The 19,940-nt window shown below is 44.4% G+C and overlaps 1 protein-coding gene across 9 annotated transcripts in view; it reads left to right on the forward strand.

Moving 5' to 3' along the window:
• ADGRL1 (adhesion G protein-coupled receptor L1) overlaps positions 1 to 19,940 on the forward strand; it is a 159,081-nt gene that overhangs the window by 63,140 nt on the left and 76,001 nt on the right. For all 9 annotated transcript variants that reach the window (XM_077327352.1, XM_077327351.1, XM_077327356.1 and 6 more), the window contains one exon: positions 14,108 to 14,253. In XM_077327352.1, coding sequence (XP_077183467.1) covers positions 14,184 to 14,253 — 70 coding nt within the window. In that variant the 5' untranslated portion in view covers positions 14,108 to 14,183. The remainder of the gene's footprint in view (positions 1 to 14,107; positions 14,254 to 19,940) is intronic.

Here is a 19,940-nt window from a genome sequence, read left to right on the forward strand (position 1 = left end):
ATTAGAAGGAGATAAGCATTTTTTAAGCTTTCTTTCAAGATGACCTTAGTCCTCTCAGGAGTAATGCATGCTACACGCACTCTTTCCTTTGGTGCTCACCCATGCTAGTTTTTTCCACTGGAAGTGTGCTGGGAATGGATAAAAAGCCCCATTCAGACTACACCCTGGAGTCCTTATGAGCAGCATGCTAACCTTGTTGGTGGAAAGCACCAATTTATTCAGGATAATTCTCAAGTAGACTGCATAGTTGCAAAAGCAAATATCTGAACATTGTGACTGAATATGGTGCAGCAGAATTTGGAATACCATGGGCCTTTCTGCTGTAACAGAGCTGAAAATGTATAGAAATGACGGAAAGGTCAATGTACCTTTCCTAAAGTGGCCAAAACATCTGGAGGTTTTCATTTAGAGAAAAAGATGATTAAGAAGTTAATAAAACTATGAATAGTGTGGAAGCACATTTTTTTTTCATTCTATCATAATACATAAAACCGCCTGATAGGATTGACTGGCAGGAGATTGTTGTCAGAAAGGGTGATAAAAGAGTAGGTTAAAGAGGATATACTGCTCTGAAGATTTAAATATTTTCCTTAGGAGGGTGAGGTAGCTTTTCTTCTGTCTTGAGTTAATAGACATGTAAAATTAGTCTTCAGAGTGATTTGCTGTGTTCCTACATCAAATTGATGTGGGACAATGACTGGCCAATCCCTGTTTATGGGTTGATGGCTGCTATTGCCGCCAACTTTTGCTTCTGCTTGGGGTAAGCATTGACTTGGTCCAGTGTTTTAGAAAATCAAGGTAGAATGGCAGACAATGATTGTATCCAGTTGTCTGCCCTTGAGCTGATTGGTCTGTCTTTGAACTAAAGGCCCAGATTTGATTGGTTCCTTGATGTTTCTTGAATGTACATGTTCTTCTTCCTCATGGGCTGTGAGGGTTGTGCCATATTTATGCAAACCCAGCAGTAAGACTGATTTGAAATGTCTTAGAATAGTTTTTAAGCAGCAGATTCAACACCATTTTTTAAGTGTTGCCATGGCTGTTTTCAGATTCCTCAAATCCGTGGTGATCTGTTTTGCATGCAATACATATTGTTGCCTAATTTGGTAAATGAAGCACATTAACTATTGTTATATACCAGTTGCTTTTGCTATTGTTATAGATCAGTTGCTTGGCATCTCTTCTTGTGAACTACCACCAACACTGTTGGGAAAGATTGAAAAAAATTGTTTTTATTTGACCCGTTGTTCCTGCCAGGCATTTGCTCAGGCACTATTCTAAGGAGAATTGGCAGGGGGAGGGGGGATGTCCTATCCCTTTTCTCCATGCTGTGGGGCAGTCCTGTTCTCTCTTCTGAAACAACAACAAAGCCTGTCTGGGAGACAGAAAAATAGAGCCTTTGGCTTAGTTGCTCTAGCACAGCCTTTCTCAACTTTTTTACCACTGAGAAACCCCTGAAACATTCTTCAGGCTTCGAAAAACCTCAGAAGTGGCATGATTGTGTAGAATATGGTTGGTACATGTCCATCTGGGGCCGCTCCCTCCCTTCCCACTCCCTTCAGGCCCATCATTGGCCATTTTGGGAGGGCAGGGCAAGTCAACATGACCATGTATGGTCATATCATCACCCAATACATGTTTAACAAATTAAAGAAAAAATTACTTCTACCCATTCAGGAAACGCTTCCAGGGCTAGCAAGAAACCCCAGGGTTTTGATGAGAGAGACTTTGTATATTGTAACTCTTTTCTGATTATTTCCTCAAATTAAAATAAAATTTTATATATATATATAAAAAAAGAAACCCCAGAGTTTCAAAAACCCTGGTTGAGAAAGCCTGCTGTAGCAGTACATGGCTCTGCATCTGTTTAATTAATGTACAAGTAACAGAAGGTTTTTGTTTTTCTTATGAGTCTTGAACCCTTGGCAGTTGTACATACATTTTCGTAGTCAGCAGAAGTTAAATTTGGACTGCTGCTCTGTGCACAGTTACTTCCTATTATTTTCAGTGGGATTTCTTTGGTTTCCATGAATCTTCCTGTTAATGAAGTATGAATAATACTGCAGCATTAAAATCTAATCCTAACTTATGAAGAGGAAATCAGAGTCCAGTAGCACCTTTAAGACAAACAAAGATCAATAAAGTGGTAGCCCTCCTCTGGGAGATAATCAACCTCTCCCTTTAATCAGGAGAATTCCCGGAGGGATTAAAAGCAGCAGTGGTTCACCCGCTATCTAAAAAATCTTCTCTGGATCCACGGCAGCCATCCAACTATCGCCCCGTCTCTCATTTAGCATTTCTGGAGAAATTGCTTGAAAAAGCGGTCATGGACCAATTGTCAGCATATAGAATCATAGAATCATAGAGTTGGAAGGGGCCATACAGGCCATCTAGTCCAACCCCCTGCTCAATGCAGGATTAGCCCTAAGCATCCTAAAGCATCCAAGAAAAGTGCGTATCCAACCTGCCAGTGAGGAAGAAGCTTCGGTCCTAGACCCATCCCAGTCTGGTTTCCGGCCTGGCCATGGGGTACAGTGCTAGTCGCCCTGATGGATGACCTTCGTCGCCAGCTGGACCGGGGTGGGTCAGCTCTGCTTATATTATTAGATCTCTCAGCAGCGTTCAACACAGTAGATCATGAGCTTTTAGCTCACTGCCTCGCTGATGCCGGGATCAGAGCGACTGCCCTTCAGTGGCTGATCTCCTTTCTCTGGAATTACGGACAGAGGGTAGCATTAGGAGAGAGCTTATCAAGCCATCACCAACTGGCTTGTGGAGTCCCCCAAGGGGCACTTCTCTCTCCAACTCTATTTAACATCTTTATGCGCCCTCTTGCCCAACTGGTGCAGAGGTTTGGGCAGGGTTGTCACCAATATGCTGATGACACCCAGCTCTTCCTCCTTATGGATGGCTGCCCTGACTCTCCCCCAGAAACATTATCCAGCTGCCTAAAAGCGGTGACGGGGTTGCTCAAGCAGAGTTGTCTGTAGCTCAACCCTTCAAAGACGGAGGTCCTGTGGCTGGGCAGGAAAGGTCCAAGTGAGGAAGCACGCCTACCCAATCTGGGTAGGCGCGTTAACAGTTAACAGTGGCCCACTCCGCCAGAAACCTGGGAGTGACACTCGATGCCTCCCTCTCTATGGAGGCTCAGATCACGATGGTAGCACGGCTGACATTTTACCACCTTCGCCAAGCCAAACTACTAGTGCCTTACTTGGCCCTGGAATACCTCGCCACAGTGATCCACACGATGGTCACCTCTAGGGTGGACTTCTGTAACTTGCTCTACTCTGGCCTGCCCTTATCCTTGATCCGGAAACTGCAATTGGTCCAGAACGCGCCTGCCAGGGTCCTAACAGCAACACTTTGGAGGTCCCAAATCCAGCCATCCTTCAGCAGCTGCGCTGACTCCCGGTTGAATTCCAGATCAGGCTTAAGGTTTTGGTTATCACCTTTAAGGCCATACACGGTATGGGCCCAGTATACCTGAGGGATCGCCTCAAGGAGTCTTGCACTCTACTACCTCCAACCTCCTGGTGGTCCCTGGCCCCAAAGAAGCCCGCTTGACCTCAACCAGGGCCAGAGCTTTCTCCATTCTGGCCCCCACCTGGTGGAACAAGCTCCCAGAGGAGATCAGGGCCCTGACAGAACCCAAATAGTTCCGCAGGGCCTGCAAAATGGAGCTCCTCCACCGGCATTTGGTTGAGGTTGACCCGGACCATCGCTTCCAATTGGCCCTCAGCCCCCCGCCTCCTATTATGACTGCCACTAATCTGCCTAACACACTGGGTCCCAGTAAGAGTTGAGCTGAGGCTCCTTTGCAGTTCTATCATATTATTACTGCTGTTATCATGTTGGGGCTATTGTTGTGGTGGTGTTATTGTGTTGTCACATGTGTTACCTCATGTTATCTGTACCTGTTTCCTGTTCCCTGTAAACCGCCCTGAGCCTTTGGGGGAGGGCGGTATATAAATATAAATAAATAAATAAATAATAAATTTGAATCTAACCCTATGCAGAGGAAATCCTAGTGATAGTAGGGTTGCCAGCTGTAGGTTGAGAAATATCTAGAGACTTTGGGGATGGAGCCAGGAGTGGGTGGGAAAGGACCTCGGTGGAGTATAATACTATGGAGCCCACCCTCCAAAGCAGCCATTTTCTCCAGGGGAACTGATCTCTGTTGCCTGGAAATGAGCTATAAAACCACTGGCATCCCTAAATAATACTGAATCTGAGTTTTTCTATACAAACATCTATGGAACTGACTACAAAATTCAAGATTACTGAATCAGCCCAGTCCATAACCTTAGCTGCTTAACAACCCCCAGAAGAATTGTCACAAACTTCTCATCAATAGCAGCTGCTACTCCACATTTTCAGAATCTCAATATTAGTTTTATTGGCAATCCCAATCAAAGCATATGAAGAGCAGCAGTCTGTGACAAACAGCAGTCTATGATGAACAGCAGTCTATAGATGATCATCAAGTAGTTGGGATAATACTTTTTCATTAGAATATTTAATATACAACTAGGAAGGATAGAGTCCTGTTATGCAAAAAGGTTAGTGTGGACCTTTAAAGTTTTTGTGCATGCTTAGAGTGTTACTGAATCCTGGCAGAAAGAGAGAGCGGGGGAGAGATTGAAATTGGGCTGTGTGAAAACAATTACATGACAGTCACTTTTATTTAGATTTTCAAGGTAAACCACATACTTTCTCCAAAGCTGAAAAGACAGCTAAAAAACTGGACTAATTACATGCTCACCATTCACTGGGTAATGTCACCTGATTTGGCTCCTTCATCTAAAATTATGATCCAGTTTGAAAATATAAAGTTCACTGTGTCTTTCTGCTGATGTCGACCTTACTGGTAGAGTTGGAAAAAAGACTGATAAACTCTGCCCTTTTATGTTTTAAGACACATTTTTTATTACGTTACTGGTTGCTAGGTTTAAAAAAAAAAATTTGGAAATTTACAACAAGGCATAAAGTCCTTTCCCTTTAAATTACATTTGAAATCTGTTAAAGCCTGCTAAGTATAGAACACTGATGGTGCTGCAAACTGCTGTCTTCCTTGCAATAGGTAAGCAATGTGGTTCCTTGGACTGCTCTTACCTGACATTAACTATCACTTCCTTAATTTGGCAGAACAAAGAACAGGCCATTTTCCACTACTTAAGAATGCAGAAAACTAATCTTTCTTTTAGTAATGAAATCAGGAATTCAGGCCAGACAAGGCAGCATACTACCCAAGTAAAACCAGGGGCCATTCCGCACCTGGGAAATAAAGTGAGACACTTACCCTCCGCAGAAGCCACATTTTTGGCATTTTGAATGACGTCATCTGCATCCAGCATCCCAGCAGCAATCCGGCAGCTACATCCTCCATTTTAACATGCTAGCTGGGGAATCCACAAAACTGGATTCCCCTGACTATGTTGTGTGTGCAGGAGGAGAGCAACCAGCAACAAGTAGCGAAATAGCCGTGCATAACAAAATGGCCAGAAGTAGCATGTCTGTCTACAGCATCCGCCATTGTGCCTGCCTCCCTTTCCCTTATTTCTGGAATGGGGCTTTTTCTTCTTCCTTTTTTGGTTGCAAGCTGACTGGAGCAACAAATTGCGCCATAGAGGCAGAACAAAACAAATTCCCATCCACCAGTTGACGCACAAAGCATGTCTCTCAACTACCCCCAACTGGGAAAAAAATTATCAAGTATCACAATTCAAGTATCATAATTCCAAAACAGGGTGGAATTAAACTATGCACTATGCATCTATGATTATATGCATAGGCATAGCAATGGATAAGTGTAACTTAAAAAAAAAAAGATTGCTTGCCCTTTAAAGCTGGGAGAAAGGTAATTGGCTGGGTGCCTGCCATGATTGACAGGCAGGGGAAGACTTGTGGATATAACGAGTCCCTCTCCTCCACCATGCTAGGGCATTTGACAAGCCTAAGAAAAACCCCAGCCACCATGGTAACATGGCAGCCTTTCATCATCATGAGAGTCAGTTTGGTGTAGTGGTTAGGGGTGCAGACTTCTAATCTGGCATGCCAGGTTTGATTCTGCACTCCCCCACATGCAACCAGCTGGGTGACCTTGGGCTTGCCACGGCACTGATAAAACTGTTCTGACCGAGCAGTGATATCAGCGCTCTCTCAGCCTCACCCATCCCACAGGGTGTCTGTTGTGGGGAGAGGAATAGGAAGGCGATTGTAAGCCGCTTTGAGCCTCCTTCGGGTAGGGAAAAGCGGCATAGAAGAACCAACTCTTCTTCTTCTTCTTCATCTTCCTATCTCCATCTCAGTGTGTTATTTTTTAAAAATGAACTCTGGCTCAGAGTGTGTATCATTTTTAATTTTGCGTCTGGCATGAAAATATCCATAGCCCTGCAGGGACTCTCAATGTCTAACTCTGTGCTCTGAAAAGATGGTCTGTAACTGAAGCATTAACAGGCTCGGAGGAAAAATGAGCAGGTCTACAGCCCTTCACAACACTTTCCGTAACTTGGGAATTGCTTCAGAAAGAGTTCTGGTTTAGTGAAATAGACGCTTACTATCAAATACTAGACTCTGTCCCTGTCCATGCGATCATGCTGTTCACAACGCACTTTTGCAGCATGAGATTGTATTATAAAGCATCTGCCATACTGCAGGATGTTTGTGCAGTGGGTCAGGAGAAAGGGCAGTGAGAAATGGCTCTTTTATACATAGAAGAAATGTCCCACTTTAGGCTTCCCCTCCTTAAAAAAACTCCTAATTCAAAGTTCTGTTTCAGGAACCTACAACTGGTAGACATTCTATGGCCTCTGCAGTTTCCCTCAGGTGAGCAGAAGACTGCCTAGTCCACAGGCCTGTTGTAACTTTTAAACTGAGACCTATGTGACCTGTTTCTCGGGCCCTCTTACAGCTGAATGCAAGCAAGTAAAATACATTCTCACAGAAAGAATATGGTACCTGTAGAGTTGCCAGGCAACCAGCAGGAGACCTGGAAAAGGTGCAGGGCCATGGGGATGGTTGTCAGTGACAGTGTGACATCATTTCCAGGTAAACTCAGAAGTGACATAACATCTCTTCGGGAACCACTAGAAATTCTGTCTCCCAGATGTGATTTCTCACCATCATGGCAAGGATTTTTCTTTCTTTCTCCTATAAGCACTCTAGACTTTGCTTGGGACAGGAGATCTCCCACTCCCAGCAAACACATGGCAAACCTAGGCAGCTGGGAGGGTAGTATTGAAATCCGCTGCACTGACTGCAGCTTGTCTGTATCCTTCTCTAGGCTTCCCAAGATTTCCCTCAAAACTGAAGGCATCCATTGTTATATCTGCCTAGAAATCAAGCCCGAAGACTGTACTGAAAGACTGCTTAGGACTTTTATGTATTTCTCACCTCAGATCCTTTGTTCACTCTCTTCCTGCTAAATTCCTGGGATCCCTTAATCTAATAGTATCTGTTGTACACACGCTTCATCTAGAGCATGGATTGTGAGCTCTATTCTTGACGTGGCCCCTGTACCTTTAACAATTTCCTGACAGGCAGAAATGTAGCAGATAAAACTGTTTTTACCACTTGGTCTTTAAGACAGGAAAAGCTTTGCTTGCTGAATTTGTGGCTTTCAGAGAGTTTCTAAGGGAAAACGCAGACAGCTACAAAAATTGTTTGTAACCTGTTTCAGTCATTATCATTACCTTTTCACAGGTAATGTTTTATGCGTGCTGTTGGGAGGATCCAATTTACCTTTCTATGCTAGTCTGAAGGAACTGATATTCTTTCATGGAGCACTGTAATTACTATTATTATTATTATATATTCATTTATTTCTTCCACGCCATCAGCAAGCATGGCACTTAACAGAATTACTACTCAAAATTAAGTGGGGGAAACAAGGAGAGCTGCTAGTGTAAAGAGTTTCAAGCCATACTCTAGAGCAATGATCTTCAGCCTTGCTGATCCAGAACTTTTGCAAGCATGTGACACAAAGTAATGCAATAACGGTAGTATGACTGGAGGAGTGGGCAGAGTAATAACCCATCAGGGTCAGGTCAGCAGATCAAGCGAGCCGGGAATGGGAATCTCAAGCTGAGCATGAGGAGGTTCATTGCAGGCCAGCATCAGAGATGAGCTTCCAAACTTTTCTGAAGAAACTTCTAGGCTTTGGAATGCTCCCCCTTGCCTCTCTCTATAGAGATCCCCGTTCCTGCCCAAAGGGTCACATGACAGAGTTGGGGAAGCCATTTCTCCCTCAGTTTTCTTCTTTCTGCCATGAGGAAAGGATGTGCTTCTAAGCAGCTGCTTTGTACAGCCTCAAAAGCACCAAGGTTTTTCCTCCATAAAGACCAGTGAGGAATTTCACCTACAAATTGGTAGGATTGCTCTGTTTAAAAAATGTGGGGGTGGAGGAATGAAAATAGCCCCAAATGATACCTCATGCCTCCTGTTTTTGGGAGAAGACCACAATAACAACTGCATGCCCATCTTGCTGATGCCTTACTCCTAAAGTATGTGAAGGCAGAGCAGCAAGTCTTAAAGCCATGTTTTGGGGGAAAGCTCTGGGTGTCCTGGACACCCATGGGGGAAAATGGGCTCAAATGGATAAGAGTGTGAGGGCCCATTGAGTGACTTCAGCACTTACATCCTCAGTATCAGAACTGCAAACCCAATCTTCCCTTCCGAGATCGATGTTGAAAACAGCCCTGAAAAAGACTAAAAAGAGAGCCAAGTGGTCACATCATAAACCATTTTGATCACCATTGTGTTTTCGCTAGGAATTGATGGTATCCATCTCTATGGAAACATGGCCCACCCACTTGAGGTCACCAGTCTTCTCCACCGCAACTCTGACAATCTGACTGACTTTCCTCAGAGTCGAGTGTCTAAATCTAAATCCCTTTTGTGCCACAATTTGATGTTGAAGACACCCTTGCAGTTGAGAAAGGGTAGCAAGGTCTGCAGATTCCTCAGAGGATGAGATCTTCATGTTGCTTTCTACAGGCCTACCTACATCGTAAGACAAAGGGAAAACAGCTCTACAACCACAAAGTCAGTGACCATCACAGCAAAATTTGAGGGGTGTGTTTCCATTCATGATGCCCCCACAATGGGCACAATAGGCATCTCTGCAGGCTCCATATCTATAGCAGCCTACAAAATCTTCCTCAAGTTCCAAACAAGACCACCAGGACCAATGCCATTCTGATGGAGGGACCCTTTGTTAGGGTTCTGCATTTAAGGATGTATTACCAAATGTTAAGAGTCTCTTGTGGCGCAGAGTGGTAAGACAGCAGACATGCGGTCTGAAAGCTCTGCCCATGAGGCTGAGAGTTCAATCACAGCAGCTGGCTCAAGGTTGACTCAGCCTTCCATCCTTCCGAGGTCTGGGGGTAAACGGTAATGACTGGGGAAGGCACTGGCAAACCACCCCATATTGAGTCTCCCATGAAAACGCTAGAGGGAGTCATCCCAAGGGTCAGACATGACTCGGTGCTTGCACAGGGGATACCTTTACCTTTACCAAATTTTAGAAGCGGGTTTGGAGATCACTTCTCTGCCCTTTATGGATGATACAATTGGTGTCTCATTGACCCCCTCTCCCACAGCGGTTCTTAAGATGTACTCAGAGCAGTTGATACAAATTCCAAAAACAGTGGGTCTAGATAGGACTGAAGACCTGACCTGCTGGAGAGGAAGGTCTACTCCTCCATAGCAATATAACTGTGGGTGGCTAACTTTCCAGTGGTCATGAGCCACTATCAAATGTTACTATGGGGAAAGATGTCTCAGTTTGTTGAGTTGTTTCCAATTGATAAGCAAAGTGTGGCCAAGGTCCTCATTGCAGAAGGGCAGAAAATAGGGAAACAGTAGTTCAGTACTGCAAGACATGGAACAGATTATAATAGCAGGTCAGGAAAAATTAATGCTTACACTTACCAGCTATCCTTCTGGATACAAGAGCCAAGATAGAAGACCTCCCATTTGAAGGTTGCGGTCTATTCAGTGATCAAACTAGTACAGTTTTGGATGAGATTAGGAAGAATAAGTTGACAGTCAGTCCTTGGGCATAACGCGTAGTTCGTCGATACCCTATGAACAAAAATATTGCCCAAGACATACCCAAATGTAAGGAACTTCAAGAGTAGTTCCAAACATCACTGGAAGAATCTATGTCCTCCTAAGGCCATTTCTTTGGTGGTCTGAGCAAGGAGACATGGAATCCTTCCAGCTGTGCAGAGAGGTCACACTCATCTGGCAGTGGGCAAAAAGGTGCAGGGGTGCAGTTGACAGCTGTTTACACAGTAGGTGTAAACAGTACATTAGCAGACAGCTTCAGCAGGGACACAAGCACAGAACAAAAAGTGTTCCATATCAGACCACTGTATAGCCCTGATTTTCAGGGAATGGAAGGTTCCTGAGATAGACTGTTTGCGTCAGTAGAGAACAAAAAATGTCATCACTTCTGCTCCAGAGCAACCATGGGCTCCAGTTCAGTGGGAGATACTTTTAGTGGCATTAACCACCTTTTTAATATGTTTTCCCCTATTGGTATCTTCCACAGGGTAATTTCCAAGATAAAGGCAGACTGGTCCTGCATCCTTCTAGCCCTCTTCTGGCCTAGAAGACTGTGGCTTCCCACACTGTGAAAGCTGGCCAGAATGCAATACATGATATTACCCCCAGAGGAAAATCTCAACATAGGGCATGTTTGCCATCCATTACACCTGACTGCTTGGCTAATCCTACTATAGAAGGGTTTTTGCATGAGCATGCCCATGATCCACAGTCATATAGCTTGATCAAAGTATTTGACTACCTATTGGAACCACAAGAAGGGGGTCTAGTGACCTCATTGATCAAGGTTCACCCAGATGCCATTGTTGTGTTTCATGCCCCAGTTCATGGGCAATCAGTTTTCTCCATACTGGAGTCTAAAAGATTTCTTAAAAGTTTACTTAATATGTTTTCCCCTATTGAACCCTGGTTCCTCAATGGAGTTTTCCTCAGTCCTGTCCTATCAGAATTAATGTATAACCACTTTGAGCCCATGACTAGTGTTGAGTTGTCTTTTGTCTCTTATAAAACTGCCTTTTTTTGTAGTGATTACCTCTTTCAGAAGGGTAAACAAACTATGGGTGCTACACTGTGATCCTCCATTTAATAAATGCCACCCAGACAAGTCGGTACTTGGATCTAGTGTAGAGTTTCTCCCTAATATGGTATTACAATTCCAGCTCAACCAAGATATCACTCTCCCATATTCTTTTTGTCCCTGATGTCATCATCAAGTAGAGCAAACTCTACATACACTAGATGTAAGAAGAGTACTTCTTTTTTATACACAAGAATCCAGGAAGGATGGAAACTTATTTGTATGCTTCAGAGAATCAAATAAAGGTAGAGCTGCATCAGCACAGTGCAGTCATTTTCCCTGTGAGGTATCTGTGCAATTTGAACAGCTAACAATGAAGCTAAGGTCTCTTCAACAAAGGCTCAGATGTCTTCAGCAGCAGACTCATGCTGAAGACAACTCCTACATTCATCAAGCACTACACGATAGATGTGGACTTCAGAAGTAAAATTGCAGTGGAAAAAGCTGTGCTACAAGCCATTTTCCATTGATCAGTCCACACTCTTGTTCTAGGGTATGTGGTCTTGCTATTCTCCCATGTGTGACTGCACAGAATCCATGATGAAAACAGGGTTACAGTTACCTGCAACCATTTTTCATTGAGTGGCCTTTTTGTGCAGGGACACATTCCTTCCCTCCTTTCCCCAACATGGGCTGCTGGCCATACATGGGTCTCCTCACAAAGGGAACTGAGGGAGGAGTGTTCACCTCTGTCATGTGACCTTTTGGGGCAGGAAAAAGGATTTCTATAGATAGAGGAGAGGGGGAGTAGCCTAGAGCAGGCATTCCCAATCAGGGTTCCTGGGGTTATATGAGAGCTTTTCAGGGGTTATTTGGCCTTTCCCAGAAGTTTCCCAGTTCCCCTGTTGCTCCACAGGCAGCGTCTCTTTCTCCACAATGAAAATGATAAATAATTGATTGATTGGCTGGCTCCCACATCTTAGTTCCTTTCCATGTCTCTGAAGGGGCATGTCACCAATTCCGGGATTCCTCAAAGCCTGAAAAACATTTGAGGGCCTCCGCAATGATCAAAAGGTTTAAAAAGGCTGGCCTAGAGTTTTTTTAAGGAAAGCTTGGAAGCTGTACTCTATGGCTTGTCTGCAATTTTGCAGACCCAAGTGGAACTGTACAGAAGGCCACTTGATGAACAATGGTTACAGGTAAGGGCAATCACATTTGTACCACAGTTATTAACAAGTTAAAGCTCACAGCCATGGTAGAATCCTGTCTACCACTAAATAACCTTGCCTGCTGCTCCTCTCACCAGAGCTCAGGGATTCTTTGGCAGATGTTGATGTAGAAAATATTCCCTCATGTTTGAAAACCATTATTCTGAAAAATCTGCAGCTAATCACAAGAATCCAACCTTGGAATCTGCTTTTGGTGCTAAATCTGAGAACAAGAGTCATATAATACCTTCCATTAAAATCTACCAAAATAACAGTACATAAGAATGTAAGAAAAGCCCTGATGGATCAGTCCAGTGGTCCATTTAGTCCAGCATCCTGCCTCACACAGTGGCCAACCAGTTCCTGCAGATGGTCAACAACAGGGCATAGAGGCCAAGGCCTTTCCCTGAGGTTGCATTCTGCCTTGGCATTCAGAGATTTAGGTGGGTTGGTTGTGGAGATTTCCCTCAGTCACCATGGCTAGTAGCCATTGATATACTTATCCACCATTAATCTATCTAATCCCTTTTAAAGCTGTGTATTCCTTTGGCTATCAATACATCCTCTGACAGTCAATTCCGTATTTAAATCGCTCTCTCTATAAAGTAATGTTTAATATTTCTTTTTGTTCATCCTGAACCTACTGCCCACCAGTTTCACTGAAGGCCTTCTACTTCTAGGGCATTTCCGCACTAATTGAAACCCAAATAGAATGTATTCCATGGGTTACTGAAGGCATGTGGAGGGTGAGAAGCCCGTAAAGGCGGCAGGCAAAAGTGAGACAGCAAAAAGATGAGGAGGGGCCAGGAGGTGCAAGAACATTTAGCGCTACGCCACTCAGCTGGCATAATGCTATTTTTATGGGCTTGCCCCATCAAGTTCCCCAGTGCCTGACAAATCCAACCCTTTTCTCCTGCCACCAATTTCTCATCTATGCTTTGAGAGTACTTTTGAGTTTAAAAAAGAGGAATTGGGGAAGGAGATAAAAATGACGCTCTTGGTTTCTTTGTCTATGTCTTGGGTAGAAGGCTCATCTGACTTTAGTGACTTCAGGGTGTGGCTAGTATCATTTTGTACCTTTTACATTCTAAGATGAAAAAAAATGGAAGCCATCCAACTAGAAATATAAAACTAGCAGTGTATCTACTGTCTTTTTGATGCTGGATAATAATCCACAGATCTCTTTAAAAACTGAAAATAAAGGGAGGGCATTTAGTATTCTTGTATTAACAGTACAGGAGACTGATTTCAGTGGACACATGGAGTAAAGATGTGAAGTACTACAAATCAGGGCAGTATCACCTACTGAGTTTTCACAGGTTCTTTTGCTTTCTGTTGGTGAGTCCCTTTCTTTAACATCTTGATTCTGGTATTTACAGAGTTGACAATGATGGCTCTCATCCATCAATTAGGTGGTTCGCTTAGGAGTGATTTTTAAAGTTATGTGTACGCAAGACAATAGCATGCCTTTGTGGATGTTTTGCTTGGATGAGTGCTTGGTACTTGCAAAAGTCTGGATGTAAAAGGAAGGTGGATGGGCCACTGGGGAATGTCCAACCCTGTTAAAAAGAAATGTGAAGAATGTGGTTCTAATTGAAACGCTGAGTACTCAGGGATTGTATGAAGATAGAAATAAACAACAGGGACAAGATTACTTTTTTTTTTTACAAGATCTGTTATGCAGAGTTTGGTTAAATAAATTTCTCAGACAATATCCTTATATGTAGAGGGGAATTACGAGTTCAGAATAAAACCCACCATGCCAGTGTTTCTTCCTAACAAAATTCAGGACTTCTCCTCTTTCCCCCAGGCCTGCCGTTGTGTCCCCCTCTCTGGGATGACCAGAGTGGCTCCCGGTTGCTGACCGCTCCAGCATCGAGTGCAGCATGGCCCGGCTCGTCCATGCCCTCTGGAGTCTCTGCATCACCACTGTCCTTGTCACCTCAGCCACACAAGGTAAGGGGAGTTCAAGACAGGCAGCCTTCAACAGTGCATCCTCAGTGAAGCAGTCCATGATCTTTTATTGCACTAGCACAATGTGAACTGGGAAGGTCCAAGCAGGGAAAATCCTCTCCACATGATCCCAAGTAGAAGAAGCAGACAATTCTGTAATGCCTGGAAGGAAATCTCTCCCCCACCCCAGCTCAGAATAAACAGTTAAAGGATTTTTAGAACATTGTTTAAACTGTTTCTGCAGAGCATGTCAAAACATTTTCTAATTAAGTACTGAAAACAGAAGTACTTTATTTAGAAATGTACAGTGCTTTGCAATTACAATTCCTATCCTCGTCTGACATATATAGGTGTGTAATCACATTGTGTTTAATGTTATATCTTCCTAGTCTGCAGAGCGCACTGCTCCAAGAAGTACCTAAGGAGCTTCAGTATTGTGATTGGCTGTCTTTTGAGGTCACTGTATCAACAAATGAACATTAGGAACATTAGGGCAAAGGAAAGCAAGAAGAAAATTCACCTGAAGCTGCTACTTGCCCGAAAGTGTCAGGGATATCCATGGTGACTATATGAAGTCACTGTAGAAAGCACTTTCCTGCAGAATTTATCAGTCATGGTGCTGGCTGCTCCTAAACCATATTTAAGTGTCAGAGGAGTTGTGGTCTCCCACAAAAATTTAAAATTAGTTCCTGTCTGTTAATACCTGCCAGTTAAAGGTAAACATTCAACAGGAAAAAGTTTTCAGAAGCATCCTGGGGAGGATTCACATGTAGAACTTCTGTCAGTCATGCAGATATTAAAAGCAGCTGACCTGCTAAAAATGTGGCAATTCTAGCAGTCATAGATGTGGGAAACAGAGAGAGATATTAAGGAGGAAGCAACCCTGGGGATGTTATCCAACAGTCTCATTTTCTCTTTCCCCAATCTACTTACATTCATTTACACAAATTTCATATTTGTGCATAATGGTTAGAGCAAAATTAAGGACAAGGACTGGGGAAATGGCTGCTGATTCCAACACCTCTGTGGTCCTCTCTGCATCTCAGTTTCTTGGGTGCAGTGACCAGCAGGAGCACAATGGAAGGATAGCACAGAATACTGGAAGGAGAGGGGGAAGTTGTCTTCCTCTATTGCCATCTGCTCATGCTTCTTAGGATCCAAGCCTTTGAAGACAGGACTGATACTAGAGACTGGGTGGTTTCTCCAAAGATCTTCCTGGATGGATTTTGCTAATGATTAAAGTCTGAGGCACAGAGTGGTAAGCAGCAGAAATGCTGTCTGAAGCTGTCTGTCCATGAGGTTGGGAGTTCGATCCCAGCAGCCAGCTCAAGGTTGACTCAGCCTTCCATCCTTTCAAGGTCGGTAAAATGAGTACCCAGCTTGCTGCTGGGGGGTAAAACGGTAGTGACAGGGGAAGGCACTGACAAGGCCACCCTGTATTCAGTCTGCCATGAAAACGCTGGAGGGCGCCACCCCAAGGGTCAGACATGACCCGGTGCTTACCTTTAATCTCCAAATCTTTTGACTGTTAAAGGATTCTTTCCCTGAACAGATTAGTGGCCATAATATTTTGTGTATGTTGTACTTGCTTGAAGTTTTCTCTCCCAACCTCTGCCTTGTTTTATGGAATGTGGCATACTGCTTGTGTCACCCAAACCTACAAGTGCAGGATATGCTGTTTGTGGAATATACTATGTTCTTGGTAGCGTAGAAGGCAGGTTAGTCCTCCATTTGGGCTGGAGGTTGAATTAAATGGCCTTTTGGTCCTTTCCACATTTCTTTTAACCTTAGAAATTCACTTAACAGTTTGCCATACACTTGGCTTCCTTTTACTTCACTTTCAAGCCTTTGTATCTATACTTGCATTCCTGCTTCTTTTTTGTTCATCTGTTCTGTCCAGAGTTGCTGTTTCCTGAGAGGGATTTTAAATGAACCATAGAGCTAAGCATAGCCAGCAAAGAAGGGCTTGTGAACAGGGATTGTCAAGTGTGAGAATTGATGCAAACAGAAATAAGCTCAGTAAGGGATCTCAGGGCACTGAAATCTTAAAAGGAATGGCCACAATGTTCCTTGGAAGTATGGTGGCCCAAAATATCAGATGTGTGTTAAAATGAGAGAAAAATCATCATTATCACAGAGTGTGCAGTCTCTCAAATTAGGAGTTTTTTAGCTCCACCATGAATTCTGTACTTTTCAGAACTCTGGGTTTAATTCCACCTTCTTGGGAGCAGATGTCCTTAAAATATACTGCCACCTCTAAAGTTTTTTTGCAGGGTGTGGGAGAAGATTTCTTTTTTAATCGGATCCACACAACACCATCTGTCTTGAATTCTAATTTTAGACCTGGGTAGGTCTGGCTTAAGAGGAGAGTGGGGCTGATTGGGGGCCTAGAGTTCCCCAGCAGAGGGGGAATCTATATCCTTGATTTGAATGCAAGGGTGTCTTTACCCACTCAGGAATGCATTGCTTAGCAGGAGGCCTCCGGAAGCTCTAGGTGTGTGGCAAAAGAGCAAACAACCCCATTCCCCAAAGAAGATGCTGGGACTTCATGGTTTATTGAACTTCTGTTTCAAGGGCCCAGCTTTATATGTTATGTTGCTACCTGGGATTTGGATAGTCTGGTGGGAAGGACTGGCAGGGGAGCATGATGGGCAATTGAGTACTGCCAGGCAGCCCCATGAGAAAGCAGCTGTGCTTAGGCATTTTTTAGGAGTCTCTACATACACCCATAGCATTTGTACTGATGCAGTTTTACACATACTTGTTTAATTTGCTTGGGTTTGCTTCTTCTAGACATGGAAATAGCTGGCTTACATTAATTACTTTACTACCTAACCTTGGTAGAGTAGCCTCTTGTGGCGCAGAGTGGTAAGGCAGCAGACATGCACTCTGCCCATGAGGCTGGGAGTTCAATCCCAGCAGCCGGCTCAAGGTTGACTCAGCCTTCCATCCTTCCGAGGTCGGTAAAATGAGTACCCAGCTTGCTGGGGGTAAATGGTAATGACTGGGGAAGGCACTGGCAAACCACCCTGTATTGAGTCTGCCATGAAAACGCTAGAGGGTGTCACCCCAAGGGTCAGGCATGATCCAGTGCTTGCACAGGGGATACCTTTACCTTACCTAACCTTGACAATACTGCTTGTGAATATAAAAGAGAAGAGGAGCTGTTTTTGTACCACACTTTTCAGTACCCAAAGGTGTCCCAAAGTGGATTGCAAACACCTTTCCCTTCCTCTCCCCACAACAGGCACCCTGAGAAGTAGGTGGGGCTGAGAGAGCTCTGAGAAATCTGTGACTAGCCACGTTCAGCCATCTTGCTGCATATGGAGGAGGAGTGGGGAATTGAAAAAGGCTCTTCAGATTAGTGGTTCCTACACTTAACCACTTTACTACGCTGGTTCTCATACAATTCAGTGGTAAGAGAGACAGACTTGTATCTGCAAAACCCAGGTTCAGATCCCAATTAGAATGCTTTAAGGGTTGAATTACAGCAAATAAAATAAAAATATATTTATTTATTAGAGTACACAATAGTATAATTTAAAAATAGGGCCTGAACATCAGGCTACGTTAAGAGTCATCAAGAATAACCTTTACACAAGCTGTCACAATTAGCTATATAAAGTTGGCAATAAATATCTTCTTAATGACTAACACAAGACCCATACGCATTTCGCTCTCAAAGGCCTTCCTCAGTGGTCAATAGCATATAGCGTAGTTTTTAGAAACACATCCAGAAAATGAACAGCACAAGTCAGTCTTGCCTAGGTGATTTTATCTGAAAATACAGAAGGGGAGAGAAAAGGGGGGGAAATTGTTATAATAGAAATAAGCGTTATAAATGCTATATTGAAAATTCTTTTTTTTTGGGGGGGGGGGGAGTAACTGTGGAAAAATAAAATAAAAATCCCACTTAGCCAGAAAGGTTCCTGGGTGACCTTGGGCAAGAAACTCTCACAATCTCACTGCGTTGGTGTGAGGAGGAAATGGTGTTGGGGAGAGCGATGCCTGGTGTCCTGAGCTCCTTGTACATAAGAAGTGAAGAAGGAAAAGCCCATCTTTTTAGCTAACGAAGGGTTAAAGCCTGTGGTTTGCTGACCTTCCTCTCTCTCTCTTCCTCCCAGGAGCTCAGAATAGCATGCATGGATATTCCTGCCTCATTTTGCCCTCACCCTGTAAGTTAGGATGGAAGTGAGAGAGAGGAAGAGTGAGAGTGGCCAGGCCAAGGTCATCCAGTATTAAGGTTGCCAACTCTGGCTTGGGAAATACCTGGAAACTTTGGGGGTGGAGCCGGGAGTGGCCGGGGTTTGGGGCAGTGGAGTAGAATGCTGTGGAGTCTCCCCTCCAAAGCAGCCATTTCCCCCAAGGAAACTGATCTCTTTAGTCTGGAGATAAGCTGTAAAACCAGGGGATCCTCAGGTCCCACCTGGGGGCTGGCATCCCTAAAAACAGTCCTTTTCCCCAGGGAAACTAATCTCAATCATCTGGAGATAGCAAGAGCTCTCCAGGTGTCACCTGGTGGTTGGCAATTCAACCTAGTATAGTTCGTGTGAGAATAAGGATTGGAATGCAGTTTTTTCTCATCCTTGTCCAAGGTCTAAACACTATAGCAGGGGTGGCCAAACTGTGGCTCTCCAGATGTCCATGGATTACAATTCCCATGAACTCCTGCCAGCACTCATGGGAATTGTAGTCCAAGGACATCTGGAGAGCCACAGTTTGACCACCCCTACTCTACACTATACTAGCCTCTCAGGTCTCTGCCTGTTAAAGGATTGATTAGAGGTGAATACCCAAGGACAGTTGAGGTTCAGTCCTTTATTTGCATGAACTCTCTCATCTGCTCAGTGGCTGAAGAAAGCAGAAGGAGGATCCCACTAGACCAGCCTTGCTCCCTGCAGTGGCATATCTATCCTATTTGGTGCCTGGGCAGATGGGTGGGTAGGGCTTGCTGACACAGAGACCAGGGCCAGTGTCTCTGCAGAAAAATGCCTGTCCACAAATTGGACCCACCCTGGCACCTGACATCCCATCACCCACGGCAAGGACAGTGGTGGAGAGGCTGGCCACCTCAGGCCACAAGTCCCTTGGCCTGTCCCCACTGCTGGGAAGGAGGGACCAGGAGACCTGTAGCTATCAGGGTCAGCCCAGACTGATGCCGACCCTGGAAGGCTGAGGGGGTTTGCGTCAGGAAGCCATCAGGCGTCGTACTGTTGTGAGTGACTGCCACACCCAGCCTTGAGTTCGCAGCATCCAGTGGCTGGGCCACCTGTGGCTGCGCGAACACTGCCAAACCATCATCCGACCACCAGGGCAAGGTGTGGGCTAGTCAGGGGCTGTGGCTCCCATTGCTCAGTAGCGCTTCCATCACTTACGGTGCCCAGAGCACGTGTCCTAGCCACCATATCCTAAATACACCTTTGGCTCCCTGTGACACTAAAGGCCAAACTAGACATGATAGACCCATAGTCACCATTGTAAAGCCTAATGCTGTAAGGGTCCTATGCTAATCCCCCCGCACTTTTTAAGTGCCTGCGGAGGGGGAGGGTAGCCATTTCTGCACGTAAAAAGGAGCAGGGTGAGAAATGAGTGTCTCATTCTGCCACACTGAAGCATTTTAAAATCACCTCATTAGGATTTAAAACGGCAGCAGGCCCTGAGATTGTGAGGATTCAGAATTCTGGGCTCTG

The sequence above is a fragment of the Paroedura picta genome, chromosome 3 (assembly GCF_049243985.1).
Source record: "Paroedura picta isolate Pp20150507F chromosome 3, Ppicta_v3.0, whole genome shotgun sequence".
Lineage (NCBI taxonomy): Eukaryota > Metazoa > Chordata > Lepidosauria > Squamata > Gekkonidae > Paroedura > Paroedura picta.